Source organism: Oncorhynchus kisutch, unplaced genomic scaffold (genome assembly GCF_002021735.2).
Source record: "Oncorhynchus kisutch isolate 150728-3 unplaced genomic scaffold, Okis_V2 scaffold3899, whole genome shotgun sequence".
Lineage (NCBI taxonomy): Eukaryota > Metazoa > Chordata > Actinopteri > Salmoniformes > Salmonidae > Oncorhynchus > Oncorhynchus kisutch.
In genome coordinates this window covers 152,284-172,829 of record NW_022265844.1, presented here as the reverse complement: position 1 = coordinate 172,829, position 20,546 = coordinate 152,284, and the positions used below count along the sequence as shown (strand labels likewise).

The window sequence follows — 20,546 nt, the reverse complement described above, 5'->3', positions numbered from 1 at the left end:
TTTCTCTGTCTCTGTCTCTCTCTGTCTCTCTCTGACTCTCTCTGTCTCTCTCTGTCTCTCTCTGTCTTTCTCTGTCTCTCTCTGTCTCTCTGTGTCTCTCTGTCTCTGTGTCTCTCTGTCTGTCTCTTTCTCTGTCTTTCTCTCTCTGTCTCTCTGTGTTTCTGTCTCTGTGTCTCTGTGTCTCTCTCTCTGTCTGTCTCTCTGTCTCTCTAGGGCGGTACTCTTATTCAGTATGATAACAAGTTGCGTCTGCTGGAGATAGCCCAGGTCCCCAAGGCCCATGTAGATGAGTTCAAATCAGTCACCAAGTTCAAGATCTTCAACACCAACAACCTGTGGATCTCTCTGGGCGCCATCAAGAGGCTGCAGGAGCAGAACGCCATGGACATGGAGATCATCGTTAACCCCAAGGTGAGAGACCAGACGGGCAGGCATACACACACACACACACACACATATACACACACACACACACACACACACACACACACACACACACCGTGCAGGTTGTGCATAGGTCAACATACACACATACACACACACACACACACTCACACACTCACACACACACACACACACACACACACACCATGCAGGTTGTGCATGGGTCAACATGCACACACAAAACCCACTTAGCTCGGTACAGTTTGATGCTGTTTCGGTCAAGGCAGTCCAGCTCAGGTCAAACCAGCTGAATGTATATATTCTATGTCTCAAAATGACTAATAGAATCGACTGAGCCCCTTATCCATATGTTGGATCCACCAAATGGTTAATAGTCCAAATCAAATCAAATCATACACATGGTTAGCAGATGTTAATGCGAGTGTAGCGAAATGCTTGTGCTTCTAGTTCCGACAATGCAGTAATAACCAACGAGTAATCTATCCTAACAATTCCACAACAACTACCTTATACACACAAGTGTAAAGGGATGAAGAATATGTACATACAAATATATGAATGAGTGATGGTACAGAACGACATAGGCAAGATGCAGTAGATGGTATCGAGTACAGTATATACATATGAGATGAGTAATGTAGGGTATGTAAACATTATATTAAGTGGCATTGTTTAAAGTGGCTAGTGATACATTTATTATATAGATTTTTCCATAATTAATGTGGCTGGAGTTGAGTCAGTATGTTGCCAACAGCCACTCAATGTTAGTGATGGCTGTTTAACAGTCTGATGGCCTTGAGATAGAAGCTGTTTTTCAGTCTCTCGGTCCCAGCTTTGATGCACCTGTACTGATCTCGCCTTCTGGATGGTAGCTGGGGTGAACAGGCAGTGGCTCGGGTGGTTGTTGTTCTTGATGATCTTTTTGGCCTTCCTGTGACATCGGGTGGTGTAGGTGTCCTGGAGGGCAGGTAGTTTGCCCCCGGTGATGCGTTGTGCAGACCTCACTACCCTCTGGAGAGCCTTACGGTTGTGGGCGGAGCAGTTGCCGTACCAGGCGGTGATACAGCCTGACAGGATGCTCTCGATTGTGCATCTGTAGAAGTCTAATTTCAACAGCTGACCATTTTGAATAAATCAACTGTAAACTTGTCAATGAGGAGGCAGAGAGACGTGGTGCACAATTCCTCTTCAGTTACACTCCGACTCCAAAAACCTGCTCTGTTCCCACACTTCTCATCCCGTAAAGTAGGAACAAGTTAAGTATTTGGTCCCATATTCATAACACGCAATGACTACATCAAGCTTTGTGCCCAATAGAAATGAACGGTAAATCATGTATTGTGTCATTTTGGAGTCACTTTATTTGTAAATAAGAACATAATATGTTTCTAAACACTTCTACATTAATGTGGATTCTACCATGATTACAGATAGTCCTGAATTAGTCATGAATAATGATGAGTGAGAAAGTTACAGATGCACAAATATCATACCCTCCCAAAAATGCTAACCTCCGCTGTTATTGTAATGGTGAGGTGTTAGCATCTCTTAGGGGTATGCTAACCTCCCCTGATATTGTAAGGCTGAGATGTTAGCATGTCTTGGGGGTATGCTAACCTCCCCTGTTATTGTAATGGTGAGGTGTTAGCATGTCTTAGGGGTATGCTAACCTCCCCTGTTATTGTAAGGCTGAGATGTTAGCCTGTCTTGGGGGTATGCTAACCTCCCCTGTTATTGTAAGGACGAGGTTAGCATGTCTTAGGGGTATGCTAACCTCCCCTGTTATTGTAAGGGCGAGATGTTAGCATGTCTTGGGGGTATGCTAACCTCCCCTGTTATTGTAAGGGTGAGATGTTAGCATGTATTAAGGGTAGGCTAACCTCCCCTGCATGGCTGTATTTACTAAGATTACACTTCTCATTCAAAGTGAATCGATTGACTGCTCTACGGTAAGGATGGCTGGTCGACGAATCACGATCAAATGATTCGTTGAGAGCCACGAGACAAAAGTACAAAGGTCTTTTAAAGCCAAGATACACTCCTTTAAACCTACATGACGAACAACCGATATATAGGACGGGTCACAAGGTTAAGATCTGTATGAAAGATATATATAATTCATAGCAGACAGTATCTGCTGTGTCAACAGTTTTCATTGTATAGACCAGTGTCTGGTCCTCCGACTCCAAACTGGAGCCATCTCTCCCTGGTACGGTATAGACCAGTGTCTGGTCCTCCGACTCCAAACTGGAGCCATCTCTCCCTGGTACGGTATAGACCAGTGTCTGGTCCTCCGACTCCAAACTGGAGCCATCTCTCCCTGGTACGGTATAGACCAGTGTCTGGTCCTCCGACTCCAAACTGGAGCCATCTCTCCCTGGTACGGTATAGACCAGTGTCTGGTCCTCCGACTCCAAACTGGAGCCATCTCTCCCTGGTACGGTATAGACCAGTGTCTGGTCCTCCGACTCCAAACTGGAGCCATCTCTCCCTGGTACGGTATAGACCAGTGTCTGGTCCTCCGACTCCAAACTGGAGCCATCTCTCCCTGGTACGGTATAGACCAGTGTCTGGTCCTCCGACTCCAAACTGGAGCCATCTCTTCCTGGTACGGTATAGACCAGTGTCTGGTCCTCCGACTCCAAACTGGAGCCATCTCTCCCTGGTACGGTATAGACCAGTGTCTGGTCCTCCGACTCCAAACTGGAGCCATCTCTCCCTGGTACGGTATAGACCAGTGTCTGGTCCTCCGACTCCAAACTGGAGCCATCTCTCCCTGGTACGGTATAGACCAGTGTCTGGTCCTCCGACTCCAAACTGGAGCCATCTCTCCCTGGTACGGTATAGACCAGTGTCTGGTCCTCCGACTCCAAACTGGAGCCATCTCTCCCTGGTACGGTATAGACCAGTGTCTGGTCCTCCGACTCCAAACTGGAGCCATCTCTCCCTGGTACGGTATAGACCAGTGTCTGGTCCTCCGACTCCAAACTGGAGCCATCTCTCCCTGGTACGGTATAGACCAGTGTCTGGTCCTCCGACTCCAAACTGGAGCCATCTCTCCCTGGTACGGTATAGACCAGTGTCTGGTCCTCCGACTCCAAACTGGAGCCATCTCTCCCTGGTACGGTATAGACCAGTGTCTGGTCCTCCGACTCCAAACTGGAGCCATCTCTCCCTGGTACGGTATAGACCAGTGTCTGGTCCTCCGACTCCAAACTGGAGCCATCTCTCCCTGGTACGGTATAGACCAGTGTCTGGTCCTCCGACTCCAAACTGGAGCCATCTCTCCCTGGTACGGTATAGACCAGTGTCTGGTCCTCCGACTCCAAACTGGAGCCATCTCTCCCTGGTACGGTATAGACCAGTGTCTGGTCCTCCGACTCCAAACTGGAGCCATCTCTCCCTGGTACGGTATAGACCAGTGTCTGGTCCTCCGACTCCAAACTGGAGCCATCTCTCCCTGGTACGGTATAGACCAGTGTCTGGTCCTCCGACTCCAAACTGGAGCCATCTCTCCCTGGTACGGTATAGACCAGTGTCTGGTCCTCCGACTCCAAACTGGAGCCATCTCTTCCTGGTACGGTATAGACCAGTGTCTGGTCCTCCGACTCCAAACTGGAGCCATCTCTCCCTGGTACGGTATAGACCAGTGTCTGGTCCTCCGACTCCAAACTGGAGCCATCTCTCCCTGGTACGGTATAGACCAGTGTCTGGTCCTCCGACTCCAAACTGGAGCCATCTCTCCCTGGTACGGTATAGACCAGTGTCTGGTCCTCCGACTCCAAACTGGAGCCATCTCTCCCTGGTACGGTATAGACCAGTGTCTGGTCCTCCGACTCCAAACTGGAGCCATCTCTCCCTGGTACGGTATAGACCAGTGTCTGGTCCTCCGACTCCAAACTGGAGCCATCTCTTCCTGGTACGGTATAGACCAGTGTCTGGTCCTCCGACTCCAAACTGGAGCCATCTCTCCCTGGTACGGTATAGACCAGTGTCTGGTCCTCCGACTCCAAACTGGAGCCATCTCTCCCTGGTACGGTATAGACCAGTGTCTGGTCCTCCGACTCCAAACTGGAGCCATCTCTCCCTGGTACGGTATAGACCAGTGTCTGGTCCTCCGACTCCAAACTGGAGCCATCTCTTCCTGGTACGGTATAGAACAGTGTCTGGTCCTCCGACTCCAAACTGGAGCCATCTCTCCCTGGTACGGTATAGACCAGTGTCTGGTCCTCCGACTCCAAACTGGAACCATCTCTTCCTGGTACGGTATAGAACAGAAACATTAACTAATGCTCTGGAATGTTCTTTACAGAGTTACAGAGTGGAGCTGCCCTGAGACATTACAGAGTGACTCTGTCCTGAGACATTACAGAGTGACTCTGTCCTGAGACATTACAGAGTGACTCTGTCCTGAGACATTACAGAGTGGAGCTGCCCTGAGACATTACAGAGTGGCTCTGCCCTGAGACATTACAGAGTGGCTCTTCCCTGAGACATTACAGAATGGAGCTGCCCTGAGACATTACAGAGTGGAGCTGCCCTGAGACATTACAGAGTGGAGCTGCCCTGAGACATTACAGGGTGACTCTGCCCTGAGACATTACAGAGTGGCTCTGCCCTGAGACATTACAGAGTGACTCTGCCCTGAGACATTACAGAGTGGAGCTGCCCCGAGACATTACAGAGTGGCTCTGCCCTGAGACATTACAGAGTGGAGCTGCCCTGAGACATTACAGAGTGACTCTGCCCTGAGACATTACAGAGTGGAGCTGCCCTGAGACATTACAGAGACTGCTACTTCTATTGGATATACAATGCCTTGGGAAAGTATTCAGATCCCTTGACTTTTTCCACATTTTGTTACGTTACAGCCTTATTCTAAAATTGATTAAATTATCTACACACTGTACTCCATAATGGCAAAGTAAAAACAGGGTTTTAGAAATGTAAATATCATATTTACATAAGTATTTACTTTACTCAGTACTTTGTTGAAGCAGTGATCACAGCCTCCAGTCTTCTTGGGTATGACTCTACAAGCTTGGCACACGTGTATTTGGGGAGTTTCTCCCATTCTTCTCGGCAAATCCTCTCAAGCTCTGTCAGGTTGGATGGGGAGCGTTGCTGCACAGCTATTTTTAGGTCTCTCCAGAGATGTTCAAGTCCGGGCTCTGGCTGGGCCACACAAGGACATTTAGGACATTCAAGCCACTTCTGCTTTCTCTTAGCTGTGTGCTTAGGGTCATTGTCCTGTTAGAAGGTGAACCTTCGCCACAGCCTGAAGTCATGGGCACTCTGGAGCAGGATCAAGGATCTCTCTGTACTTTGCTCCGTTCATCTTTCCCACGATCCTGACTAGTCTCCCAGTCCCTGCCGCTGAAAAACATTCCCACGGCATGATGCTGCCACCACCGTGCTTCACCGTAGGGATGGTGCCAGTTTTTCTACAGATGTGACGCTTTGCATTCAGGCCAAAGAGTTCAATCTTGGTTTGATCAGACCAGAGAGTCTTGTTTCTCATGGTCTGAAAGGCTTTAGGTGCCTTTTGGCAAACTCCAAGCGGGCTGTCATGTGCCCTTTACTGAGGATTGGCTTCCATCTGGCCACTCTACCATAAAGGCCTGATTGGGGGAGTGATGCAGAGATGTTGTTAGATGTAGGTAACAGAACACTACTGTATATTATAGAACTACTGACCTGATGTTGTTAGCTAGTAGATGTAGGTAACAGAACACTACTGTATATTATAGAACTACTGACCTGATGTTGTTAACTAGTAGATGTAGGTAACAGAACACTACTGTATATTATAGAACTACTGACCTGATGTTGTTAGATGTAGGTAACAGAACACTACTGTATATTATAGAACTACTGACCTGATGTTGTTAGCTAGTAGATGTAGGTAACAGAACACTACTGTATATTATAGAACTACTGACCTGATGTTGTTAGCTAGTAGATGTAGGTAATAGGACACTACTGTATATTATAGAACTACTGACCTGATGTTGTTAGCTAGTAGATGTAGGTAACAGAACACTACTGTATATTATAGAACTACTGACCTGATGTTGTTAGATGTAGGTAACAGAACACTACTGTATATTATAGAACTACTGACCTGATGTTGTTAGATGTAGGTAACAGAACACTACTGTATATTATAGAACTACTGACCTGATGTTGTTAGCTAGTAGATGTAGGTAACAGAACACTACTGTATATTATAGAACTACTGACCTGATGTTGTTAGCTAGTAGATGTAGGTAACAGAACACTACTGTATATTATAGAACTACTGACCTGATGTTGTTAGCTAGTAGATGTAGGTAACAGAACACTACTGTATATTATAGAACTACTGACCTGATGTTGTTAGCTAGTAGATGTAGTGAACAGAACACTACTGTATATTATAGAACTACTGACCTGATGTTGTTAGCTAGTAGATGTAGGTAACAGAACACTACTGTATATTATAGAACTACTGACCTGATGTTGTTAGCTAGTAGATGTAGGTAACAGAACACTACTGTATATTATAGAACTACTGACCTGATGTTGTTAGCTAGTAGATGTAGGTAACAGAACACTACTGTATATTATAGAACTACTGACCTGATGTTGTTAGCTAGTAGATGTAGGTAACAGAACACTACTGTATATTATAGAACTACTGACCTGATGTTGTTAGCTAGTAGATGTAGGTAACAGAACACTACTGTATATTATAGAACTACTGACCTGATGTTGTTAGCTAGTAGATGTAGGTAACAGAACACTACTGTATATTATAGAACTACTGACCTGATGTTGTTAGCTAGTAGATGTAGGTAACAGAACACTACTGTATATTATAGAACTACTGACCTGATGTTGTTAACTAGTAGATGTAGGTAACAGAACACTACTGTATATTATAGAACTACTGACCTGATGTTGTTAGATGTAGGTAACAGAACACTACTGTATATTATAGAACTACTGACCTGATGTTGTTAGCTAGTAGATGTAGGTAACAGAACACTACTGTATATTATAGAACTACTGACCTGATGTTGTTAGCTAGTAGATGTAGGTAATAGGACACTACTGTATATTATAGAACTACTGACCTGATGTTGTTAGCTAGTAGATGTAGGTAACAGAACACTACTGTATATTATAGAACTACTGACCTGATGTTGTTAGATGTAGGTAACAGAACACTACTGTATATTATAGAACTACTGACCTGATGTTGTTAGATGTAGGTAACAGAACACTACTGTATATTATAGAACTACTGACCTGATGTTGTTAGCTAGTAGATGTAGGTAACAGAACACTACTGTATATTATAGAACTACTGACCTGATGTTGTTAGCTAGTAGATGTAGGTAACAGAACACTACTGTATATTATAGAACTACTGACCTGATGTTGTTAGCTAGTAGATGTAGGTAACAGAACACTACTGTATATTATAGAACTACTGACCTGATGTTGTTAGCTAGTAGATGTAGTGAACAGAACACTACTGTATATTATAGAACTACTGACCTGATGTTGTTAGCTAGTAGATGTAGGTAACAGAACACTACTGTATATTATAGAACTACTGACCTGATGTTGTTAGCTAGTAGATGTAGGTAACAGAACACTACTGTATATTATAGAACTACTGACCTGATGTTGTTAGCTAGTAGATGTAGGTAACAGAACACTACTGTATATTATAGAACTACTGACCTGATGTTGTTAGCTAGTAGATGTAGGTAACAGAACACTACTGTATATTATAGAACTACTGACCTGATGTTGTTAGCTAGTAGATGTAGGTAACAGAACACTACTGTATATTATAGAACTACTGACCTGATGTTGTTAGCTAGTAGATGTAGGTAACAGAACACTACTGTATATTATAGAACTACTGACCTGATGTTGTTAGCTAGTAGATGTAGGTAACAGAACACTACTGTATATTATAGAACTACTGACCTGATGTTGTTAGCTAGTAGATGTAGGTAACAGAACACTACTGTATATTATAGAACTACTGACCTGATGTTGTTAGCTAGTAGATGTAGGTAACAGAACACTACTGTATATTATAGAACTACTGACCTGATGTTGTTAGCTAGTAGATGTAGGTAACAGAACACTACTGTATATTATAGAACTACTGACCTGATGTTGTTAGCTAGTAGATGTAGTGAACAGAACACTACTGTATATTATAGAACTACTGACCTGATGTTGTTAGCTAGTAGATGTAGGTAACAGAACACTACTGTATATTATAGAACTACTGACCTGATGTTGTTAGCTAGTAGATGTAGGTAACAGAACACTACTGTATATTATAGAACTACTGACCTGATGTTGTTAGCTAGTAGATGTAGGTAACAGAACACTACTGTATATTATAGAACTACTGACCTGATGTTGTTAGCTAGTAGATGTAGGTAATAGGACACTACTGTATATTATAGAACTACTGACCTGATGTTGTTAGCTAGTAGATGTAGGTAACAGGACACTACTGTATATTATAGAACTACTGACCTGATGTTGTTAGATGTAGGTAACAGAACACTACTGTATATTATAGAACTACTGACCTGATGTTGTTAGATGTAGGTAACAGAACACTACTGTATATTATAGAACTACTGACCTGATGTTGTTAGCTAGTAGATGTAGGTAACAGAACACTACTGTATATTATAGAACTACTGACCTGATGTTGTTAGCTAGTAGATGTAGGTAACAGAACACTACTGTATATTATAGAACTACTGACCTGATGTTGTTAGCTAGTAGATGTAGGTAACAGAACACTACTGTATATTATAGAACTACTGACCTGATGTTGTTAGCTAGTAGATGTAGGTAACAGAACACTACTGTATATTATAGAACTACTGACCTGATGTTGTTAGCTAGTAGATGTAGGTAACAGAACACTACTGTATATTATAGAACTACTGACCTGATGTTGTTAGCTAGTAGATGTAGGTAACAGAACACGCTGCAGGTGGTGATGTGTTATCATGACATAACTCACTGTGATATTCTCTCTCTTTGATATTAAGTGGATCATTCAGATCCTAGTGAAGCAGCAAACTGACCTGATGTTGTTAGCTAGTAGATGTAGTGATATTAAGTGGATCATTCAGATCCTAGTGAAGCAGCATAAAACTTGTCTCGTGACTAAGCTCAGAGGTTCTCCATCTGAACCCACTACCTGAGGCCTACAGTACATTCTTCAGTTTGTTTGTGTATGTGTGCGTGTGTGTCTGTATATGAATCCACTACCTACATCCTTTAGTGTCTGTGTGTGTGTGTGTGTCACTAACCACCTGTTCTCCTGCCAGACACTGGACGGAGGTCAGAACGTGATCCAGCTGGAGACGGCGGTGGGCGCGGCCATCAAGAGCTTCGACAACGCCCTGGGCATCAACGTGCCGCGATCCCGCTTCCTGCCCGTCAAGACCGTCTCCGACCTCCTATTGGTCATGTCCAACCTCTACAGCCTGGAGGCGGGCTCTCTCACCATGAGCCAGAAGAGAGAGTTCCCTACCACGCCCCACGTCAAGCTGGGTAGCTCCTTTACTAAGGTAACCCTAACCTTACTATTACTATAACTACTAACTAACCTTAACCACGCCCCACGTCAATCTGGGCAGCTCCTTTACTAAGGTAACTAACGTAACCTTACTATTACTATAACTACTAACTAACCTCCTTTACTAAGGTAAGGCTGGATTTCCACTGCTGAGGGCAAGATTTAATCAAAGGTGCTTTGTTGACAAGCGCATTGCATTTGAGCAACCAATAAATATTGGTTTTAATCTTAAATAGAGCCCCACGGTGGAGGTGTAATAATACCCATAAAACCTAGCAGTCAAACAGGGAAATGGTTCCAATCGTTTTTTCCACCATACATTTTTCCCATAGGGGATTTTAGAAACACTTAAAATAAGGGCTGTGTTTCGTGTATTCTTACCCTGGGGTGACGTTTTGATGACCATCTCTTGGACAAGGTGACTTTTAAATATATTTGGCTCTATTTACTCTGATTCGATATCATACTGTGGATCTCTATGGCCAAGTCACCTTTATAAAAGCCTCATGCAGCCGTTTTTTATTTTTATATCTCAGTATCATATCATTTCTGGGTAACAATTAAGTACCTTACTGTAATAGTTTTAGATTAAAATGGTCAAAAAGAAACAAAAGTAACATTTTAGCCAAAAACTATTTCTCACGCAAGAATTTTGCTTGGACTGTCTGGGAGTGATCTCTGAAAACGGAAAACTAGCTGTTATTGGCAGAGAGGTTTGGAACTGTTTTTCTCATTGGTCTATTTAACTAAAATACGGACTGGTGATGTCACCAGGCAAGCCAAAACTCCACCCATGCAAGACCTGCTGATTAGAAGGGCCTGTGTAGATTATTCTCTACCAGCAACTATCAGGAAATAATACTCATAAATTGTTCACACTTTTACAGTGTTTGTTTCTACAGCTGTTGTACAATGTAAGCTACCACGTTGTTTTGCTACCATGTTGTTTTCATGTTGTGTTGCTACCATGCTGTATCGTCATGTGTTGCTGCCTTGCTATGTTGTTATCTTAGGTCTCTCTTTATGTAGTGTTGTCTCTCTTGTCGTGATGTGTGTTTTGTCCTATATTTCTAAGTTATTTATTTATATATATATTTTTTCATTGATCCCACGTCCCTGCAGGAGGTCTTTTGGTAGGCTGTCATTGTAAATAATCATTTGTTCTTAATTAACTGACTTGCCTGGTTAAATAAAAAAATAAAAATGTAATACAAACAGAGAAAAATATGAATGTTGCTCTGGGCATTTAATGCCAAACCAAATATTTAGTTATTTGAGTTGATTTGGCCATAACAAAAAATGTGGGTTGCCTTCGTCACTCCCTTTGATTGTTTGCTAGCGGTGGCTAATGTTAGGGGCGGCAGGTAGCCTAGTGGTTAAATCCCCGAGCTGACAAGGTAGAAATCTGCCTCTGAACAAGGCAGTTGACCCACTGTTCCCCGGTCATTGTAAATAAGACTTTGTTCTTAACTGACTTGCCTAGTTAAATAAAAGTTACATCTAAAAAAAATGTTTTCATGTTGCTGAAGTTTGTAGTGGATGTTTAAAGAAAACTGAAGCATGGATTCCAGTTTCTCCTGGCCCATAGACTACTTTCAGGGTGAGGAACCATCTTACATCAAGTTGTAAAATCCTGGACTTCCCTTTAATTGTTTAATGAATGTCTCTGATTGGTGAAAGAGTTCACTCAACATGTGTGCAGTCTGAATCAGTCCCTGATTAGGAGAGAAGGAAAAACAAATGTTTCGTAAGGACCATAGTTGAATAGCCCGTCCAGATGAAACACCTCCTCTTGATGTTTGTTGGTTCAGATACATCCTCTACATGTTGACCTTTAGTCACAGTACATTTGAATGGGGCATGCTGACCTTTATTCACAGTACATTTGAATGGGGCATGCTGACTTTTATTCACAGTACATTTGAATGGGGCATGCTGACCTTTATTCACAGTACATTTGAATGGGGCATGCTGACCTTTATTCACAGTACATTTGAATGGGGCATGCTGACCTTTATTCACAGTACATTTGAATGGGGCATGCTGACCTTTATTCACAGTACATTTGAATGGGGCATGCTAACCTTTATTCACAGTACATTTGAATGGGGCATACGTAGGGAATCTAAGATCCTTGTCCTTTTCTTCTCACTGTATCCTCCTACAGTTGAACTAAAGCTGAACACACCAAACTCTGCATACATGTTGAGCTGGTGCTCTATTGTTGTACTACCATACATTCACCCTCTGTTTATATAGGTCATCCAGTGGGAATAAACATACCAAGATAGAGCTCTCTCTTTCCCTCCCTCTCCTCAAAGTATATGTTACTGCTCTAAACTCAGCATGACATACCCGTCTGTGTGTTCTAAGGTCCAGGAATACCAGACGCGGTTCGAGAGCATCCCTGATATGCTGGAGCTGGATCACCTGACTGTGTCCGGTGATGTCACGTTTGGAAAACAAGTTTCTCTCAAGGTGAGTTCACAGGCCCCTGAGTTTTTTTCTGGCTAGGTCACATGGTCAGGGAGATTCTTAGTCCTCTATTATCTCAGAGAAACATCTGGGCCCAGATGGAATGGAGGAACTTTACAATAACAATGATACAGTTGAAGTTTGAAGTTTACATACACTTAGGTTGGAGTCATTAAAACTCGTTTTTCAACCACTCCACACATTTCTTGTTAACAAGCTATAGTTTTGGCAAGTCGGTTAGGACATCTACTTTGTGCATGACAACAGTCATTTTTCCAACAATTGTTTACAGACAGATTATTTAACTTATAATTCACTGTATCACAATTCCAGTGGGTCAGAAGTTTACATACACTAAATAGACTGTGCCTTAAAACAGCTTGGAAAATTCCAGAAAATGATGTCATGGCTTTAGAAGCTTCTGATAGGTTAATTGACATCATTTGAGTCAATTGGAGGTGTACCTGTGGATGTATTTCAACTCAGTGCCTCTTTGCTTGACACCATGGGAAAATCAAAAGAAATCAGCCAAGACCTCAGGAAAAAAAATGTGTAGACCTCCACAAGTCTGGTTCATCCTTGGGAGCAATTTCCAAAGGCGTGAAGGTACCACATCAGTCAGGAAATGAACACTTAGTCGCAAATGGGTCTACCAAATGGACAATGACCCCAAGCATACTTCCAAAGCTGTGGCAAAATGGCTTAAGGACAACAAAGTCAAGGTATTGGAGTGGCCATCACAAAGCCCTGACCTCAATCCTGTAGAAAATGTGTGGGCAGAACTGAAAAAGTGTGTGTGAGCAAGGAGGCCTATAAACCTGACTCAGTTACACCAGCTCTGTCAAGAGGAATGGGCCAAAATTCACCCAACTTATTGTGGGAAGCTTGTGGAAGGCTACCCGAAACGTTTGACCCAAGTTAAATAATTTAAAGGCAATGCTGCCAAATACTAATTGAGTGTATGTAAACTTCTGACCACTGGGAATGTGTTGAAAGAAATAAAAGCTGAAATAAATCATTCTCTCTACTATTTCACATTCTTAAAATAAAGTGGTGATCCTAACTGACCTAAGACAGGAAATTTATACTATGATTAAATGTCAGGAATTTTGAAAAACTTTGTTTAAATGTACAGTTGGGCAAAAAAAGTATTTAGTCAGCCACCAATTGTGCAAGTTCTCCCCCTTAAAAAGATGAGAGGCCTGTAATTTTCATCATAGGTACACTTCAACTATGACAGACAAAATGAGAAAAAAAATCCAGGAAATCACATTGTAGGATTTTTAATGAATTTATTTGCAAATTATGGTAGGATTGACTTGTTTCCTCCAGTCCACAGCTCAAACTGTAGGATTGACTTGTTTCCTCCAGTCCACAGCTCAAACTGTAGGATTGACTTGTTTCCTCCAGTCCACAGCTCAAACTGTAGGATTGACTTGTTTCCTCCAGTCCACAGCTCAAACTGTAGGATTGACTTGTTTCCTCCAGTCCACAGCTCAAACTGTAGGATTGACTTGTTTCCTCCAGTCCACAGCTCATACTGTAGGATTGACTTGTTTCCTCCAGTCCACAGCTCATACTGTAGGATTGACTTGTTTCCTCCAGTCCACAGCTCATACTGTAGGATTGACTTGTTTCCTCCAGTCCACAGCTCATACTGTAGGATTGACTTGTTTCCTCCAGTCCACAGCTCAAACTCTAGGATTGACTTGTTTCCTCCAGTCCACAGCTCATACTGTAGGATTGACTTGTTTCCTCCAGTCCACAGCTCAAACTCTAGGATTGACGTGTTTCCTCCAGTCCACAGCTCAAACTGTAGGATTGACTTGTTTCCTCCAGTCCACAGCTCAAACTGTAGGATTGACTTGTTTCCTCCAGTCCACAGCTCAAACTGTAGGATTGACTTGTTTCCTCCAGTCCACAGCTCAAACTGTAGGATTGACTTGTTTCCTCCAGTCCACAGCTCATACTGTAGGATTGACTTGTTTCCTCCAGTCCACAGCTCATACTGTAGGATTGACTTGTTTCCTCCAGTCCACAGCTCATACTGTAGGATTGACTTGTTTCCTCCAGTCCACAGCTCATACTGTAGGATTGACTTGTTTCCTCCAGTCCACAGCTCAAACTCTAGGATTGACTTGTTTCCTCCAGTCCACAGCTCATACTGTAGGATTGACTTGTTTCCTCCAGTCCACAGCTCAAACTCTAGGATTGACGTGTTTCCTCCAGTCCACAGCTCAAACTCTAGGATTGACTTGTTTCCTCCAGTCCACAGCTAATACTGTAGGATTGACTTGTTTCCTCCAGTCCACAGCTCATACTGTAGGATTGACTTGTTTCCTCCAGTCCACAGCTCAAACTCTAGGATTGACTTGTTTCCTCCAGTCCACAGCTCAAACTCTAGGATTGACTTGTTTCCTCCAGTCCACAGCTCAAACTCTAGGATTGACTTGTTTCCTCCAGTCCACAGCTCAAACTCTAGGATTGACTTGTTTCCTCCAGTCCACAGTTCAAACTCTAGGATTGACTTGTTTCCTCCAGTCCACAGCTCAAACTCTAGGTTTGACTTGTTTCTTCCAGTCCACAGCTCAAACTCTAGGATTGACTTTTTCCTGCTGGACAATAGAATTCTTCCTTTTGTAACTAATAGCCAATATCACAATATCCTTGTCTCAGACCATAGACCTGTCCTATCTCAGACCATAGATCTGTCCTATCTCAGACCGTAGATCTGTCCTATCTCAGACCGTAGATCTGTCCTATCTCAGACCGTAGACCTGTCCTATCTCAGACCATAGACCTGTCCTATCTCAGACCATAGACCTGCCCTATCTCAGACCATAGACCTGTCCTATCTCAGACCATAGATCTGTCCTATCTCAGACCATAGATCTGTCCTATCTCAGACCATAGATCTGTCCTATCTCAGACCATAGACCTGTCCTATTTCAGACCATAGACCTGTCCAGCTAGATATCCACTCTCCGGACAGTACTGTGTCACAACTCACGAGACGACTTGACCCACTACTACTATCCTGTAGTGCCTTTAAAAAATAAATAGAAACTCACATTGATGTCTTTTTCCAGATCAACGTCACCCCTGACATGTCTCATTCTACTGTGTGTGAGATGTTAAAACCTGATCTAAGGGGCTACATTATTTCATACACAGCATATGACAACGAACAGCAAACGCTTAGCGACGCTATAACAACTCATTCTAGATGTGGACAACAGATATGCCTCGTCTCCGATTCCTGAAATCTACAAAGAGAGACTGCTACACCAATCAGAATTTCACAATCTTTCCATCAAACAAACGGAGCAGCTTCTGTTTAAGTCGAGGTAAAGATTCTCTGAACACAGAGAGAAAGTTGTTATCTCACCAGCTTCGACAATCCGCTGCTAGCAGCACCATACCTGAAATCTGTGTTGCAGCTGATTTAACTTCCACCAATCCCAAAGAAATCAACAATCAATTTAAGCAACTCTACTCTGCTCTTTACTCGTCTGAGGCTCTTCCTGACACATCTCGTGTGCATGCATTTCTAGACACTCTGGACACCCCCTGTCTCAATTCAGATGAACAAACCAACATGGATGCCTCAATAAGTGATGATGAAGCTACTCTGGCAATCCAGTCCATGCAGAGTGGGAAAGCCCCTGGGCCTGATGGCTTCCCTGTTGAATTTTACAAAGCCTTCTCCTCTAAATGATCCCCATTCTTCAGCTCAATGTACATTGAAATCCTTTCTAGTCAGAAACTGCCACAGACACCCAGGCGACTATTTCGGTTTAGCTTAAAAAAGACCAGAATCCCCTAAGACTGTGGCTCATACCGCCCTGTAAGCCTTTTATGCTGCGATTATAACATTCTCACTAAGGTCGTCTCTCGCCGTTTAGAGACAGTGATGCCTAATATAATTAACTGTGATTAAACCGGATTTATCTCAGGTGGACAATCTTTCTATAGTATGAGCCGGCTATTTAATGTTCTTTATTCTGCCCACTCAACTCTACAGCCAGAGATCGTCAGCTCTCTTGATGCTGAGAAGGCTTTCAACTGGGTTGGGTGGGAATATCTATTTACAGTACTACAGACTACAGTACAGACCTATCTCTCTATTTACAGTACTAGAGACTACAGTACAGACTACAGTACTATCTCTCTATTTACAGTACTAGAGACTACAGTACAGACTACAGTACTCTCTATTTACAGTACTAGAGACTACAGTACAGACTACAGTACAGTACTATCTCTATTTACAGTACTCGAGACTACAGTACAGACTACAGTACTCTCTATTTACAGTACTAGAGACTACAGTACAGACTACAGTACAGTACTATCTCTATTTACAGTACTCGAGACTACAGTACAGTACTATCTCTCTATTTACAGTACTCGAGACTACAGTACAGTACTCTCTATTTACAGTACTAGAGACTACAGTACAGACTACAGTACAGTACTATCTCTCTATTTACAGTACTAGAGACTACAGTACAGTACAGGAGGGAGGGAGAGAGATGGGTGGAGGGGAGGGAGAGAGATGGGTGGAGGGGAGGGAGGGAGAGATGGGTGGAGGGGAGGGAGGGAGGGAGAGATGGGTGGAGGGGAGGGAGGGAGGGAGGGAGAGATGGGTGGAGGGGAGGGAGGGAGAGATGGGTGGAGGGGAGGGAGGGAGAGATGGGTGGAGGGGAGGGAGGGAGGGAGAGATGGGTGGAGGGGAGGGAGGGAGGGAGAGATGGGTGGAGGGGAGGGAGGGAGGGAGAGATGGGTGGAGGGGAGGGAGGAGGATGGGGAGGGAGGAGGGAGAGATGGGTGGAGGGGAGGGAGGGAGAGAGAGATGGGTGGAGGGGAGGGAGGGATGGGTGGAGGGGAGGGAGGGATGGGTGGAGGGAGGAATGGGTGGAGGGGAGGGAGGGAGGGAGGGGGGGGCGGCGAATGAGGGGTTGTACTGTTTTTGTTGCTATATCTGAAAATCTAAAATAAAGTTGGTTTTTTAAATTAAAAAGCACAAAAAAATGAACCTGAACCTTGCCTTTTTACCCCCTTTATGCCCCTCCTCTCCTCCCTGTAGGGAACGGTCATCATCATAGCCAATCACGGAGATCGTATCGACATCCCGGCTGGAACGATACTGGAGAACAAGATTGTGTCGGGCAACCTTCGCATCCTGGACCACTGAAGCCTTTAACTACTCCTCCAGCACCACATCCACCACCATCATGTGACGAAGCCAGACACATCCACCACCATCATGTGACGAAGTCAGACACATCCACCACCATCATGTGACCAAGCCAAACACATCAACCCCAACCATGTGACCAGACATCCACCACCATCATGTGACCAGACACATTCACCCCAATCATGTGACCGAGGCAGACTTGATCCAGACTCCTTTAAATAAACTCCTTAGAGAGGGGTGTCATACCCAACAGATTGTGATGTGATATCCAAGCTATACTATTCCTGTAGTATTTCAGCTCCCTGCCCATTAGATTCCCTTACTGGATGAGAATCGTGATAGAAGTCATATGGATGTGATGTCAATGGGAGATTCAATATCCACTTTACATGTTAGTACAGTCTTAGACTGGGGTTCAATATCTACTTTACATGTCAGTACAGTCTTAGACTGGATTCAATATCTACTGTACATGTCAGTACAGTCTTAGACTGGGATTCAATATCTACTGTACATGTCAGTACAGTCTTAGACTGGGATTCAATATCTACTGTACATGTCAGTACAGTCTTAGACTGGGATTCAATCCGATCGGGGATTTGGACATTGCACCATTTAAAGGTAACTCCTGATTGGGCCGACAGATACAGTGTTTACCGTGGATGTAGTGACCATGAACGTGGGACATTGCCTTTAAAACATGCATTAAAGACAAAGCGGGATCGGATTGCATCCCGGCCCTAATTGACAATTCAATATTATATAATGTCCACAACAATATCGAAGGAATACCAGGCAACAATATTATGACTGGTATCTTTTTAAAACGTTTTTTTTTTTTACATCAAAATGATTATTTCACTGTAATCTTATTCCACTTGTACCTTACTGTCTCTCCACCCCTCTCTCCACCCCTCTCTCTCCCTCTCTCCACCCCTCTCTCTCCCTCTCTCCACCCCTCTCTCTCTCCCTCTCTAGCTATATATCCCTTTCTCCATCCCTCTCTCCCTCCCTCTCTCCACCCCTCTCTCTCTCCCTCTCTATCTATATATCCCTTTCTCCATCCCTCTCTCCCTCCCTCTCTCCACCCCTCTCTCTCTCCCTCTCTATCTATATATCCCTTTCTCCATCCCTCTCTCCCTCCCTCTCTCCACCCCTCTCCCTCCCTCTCTCCACCCCTCTCTCTCTCCCTCTCTATCTATATATCCCTTTCTCCATCCCTCTCTCCCTCCCTCTCTCCACCCCTCTCTCTCCCTCTCTCCACCCCGCTCTCTCTCCCTCTCTATCTATATATCCCTTTCTCCATCCCTCTCTCCCTCCCTCTCTCCACCCCTCTCTCTCCCTCTCTCCACCCCGCTCTCTCTCCCTCTCTATCTATATATCCCTTTCTCCATCCCTCTCTCCCTCCCTCTATCTATATATCCCTTTCTCCATCCCTCTATCTATATATCCCTCTCTCCATCCCTCTATATATCCCTCTCTCCACCCCTCTCTCTCTCTCTCTCCATCCCTCTCTCTCCCTCTCTCCATCCCTCTCTATCCCTCTCCATTCCTCTCTTCAATAGCTCTCTGTCCAGAAAGAGAGAGACCAGTTGCATTTTCTGCTCAAGTGTTGTTCTTACACACAGAGGCCTACTGTAGGAGAGTTGATGACACACAGAGACCTACTGTAGGAGAGTTGATGACACACAGAGGCCTACTGTAGGAGAGTTGATGACACACAGAGACCTACTGTAGGAGAGTTGATGACACACAGAGGTCTACTGTAGGAGAGTTGATGACACACAGAGGTCTACTGTAGGAGAGTTGATGACACACAGAGACCTACTGTAGGAGAGTTGATGACACACAGAGGTCTACTGTAGGAGAGTTGATGACACACAGAGACCTACTGTAGGAGAGTTGATGACACACAGAGACCTACTGTAGGAGAGTTGATGACACACAGAGACCTACTGTAGGAGAGTTGATGACACACAGAGGTCTACTGTAGGAGAGTTGATGACACACAGAGACCTACTGTAGGAGAGTTGATGACACACAGAGGTCTACTGTAGGAGAGTTGATGACACACAGAGACCTACTGTAGGAGAGTTGATGACACACAGAGACCTGCTGTAGAAGAGTTGATGACACACAGAGACCTACTGTAGGAGAGTTGATGACAAAGATACCTACTGTAAGAGAGTTGATGACACGCAGAGACCTACTGTGAGAGTTGATGACACACAGAGACCTACTGTAAGAGAGTTGATGACACACAGAGACCTACTGTAGGAGAGTTGATGACACACAGAGACCAACTGTGAGTTGATGACACACAGAGACCTACTGTAGGAGAGTTGATGACACACAGAGACCTACTGTAAGATAGTTGAAGACACACAGAGACCCACTGTAGGAGAGTTGATAACACACAGAGACCTACTGTAGGAGAGTTGATAACACACAGAGATCTACTGTAGGAGAGTTGATGACACACAGAGACCCACTGTAGGAGAGTTGATGACACACAGAGACCTACTGTGAGAGTTGATAACACACAGAGACCTACTGTAGGAGAGTTGATAACACAGAGACCTACTGTAGGAGAGTTGATGACACACAGAGACCTACTGTGAGAGTTGATAACACACAGAGACCTACTGTAAGAAAGTTGATGACACACAGAGACCTACTGTAAGAGAGTTGATAACACACAGAGACCTACTGTAAGAGAGTTGATAACACACAGAGACCTACTGTAGGAGAGTTGATGACACACAGAGACCTACTGTGAGAGTTGATAACACACAGAGACCTACTGTAAGAGAGTTGATGACACACAGAGACCTACTGTAGGAGAGT

General features: G+C 43.9%; 1 protein-coding gene across 2 annotated transcripts in view; it reads left to right on the top strand.

Annotated features, from left to right (window-relative positions):
- LOC116372075 (UTP--glucose-1-phosphate uridylyltransferase-like) overlaps window positions 1-18,421 on the top strand; it is a 66,692-nt gene extending 48,271 nt beyond the window's left edge. For both annotated transcript variants that reach the window (XM_031821155.1, XM_031821154.1), the window contains exons 8-11: window positions 214-411; window positions 9,771-10,013; window positions 12,395-12,499; window positions 17,586-18,421. In XM_031821155.1, coding sequence (XP_031677015.1) covers window positions 214-411; window positions 9,771-10,013; window positions 12,395-12,499; window positions 17,586-17,693 — 654 coding nt within the window. In that variant the 3' untranslated portion in view covers window positions 17,694-18,421. The remainder of the gene's footprint in view (window positions 1-213; window positions 412-9,770; window positions 10,014-12,394; window positions 12,500-17,585) is intronic.
- Window positions 18,422-20,546: the final 2,125 nt, after the last annotated feature.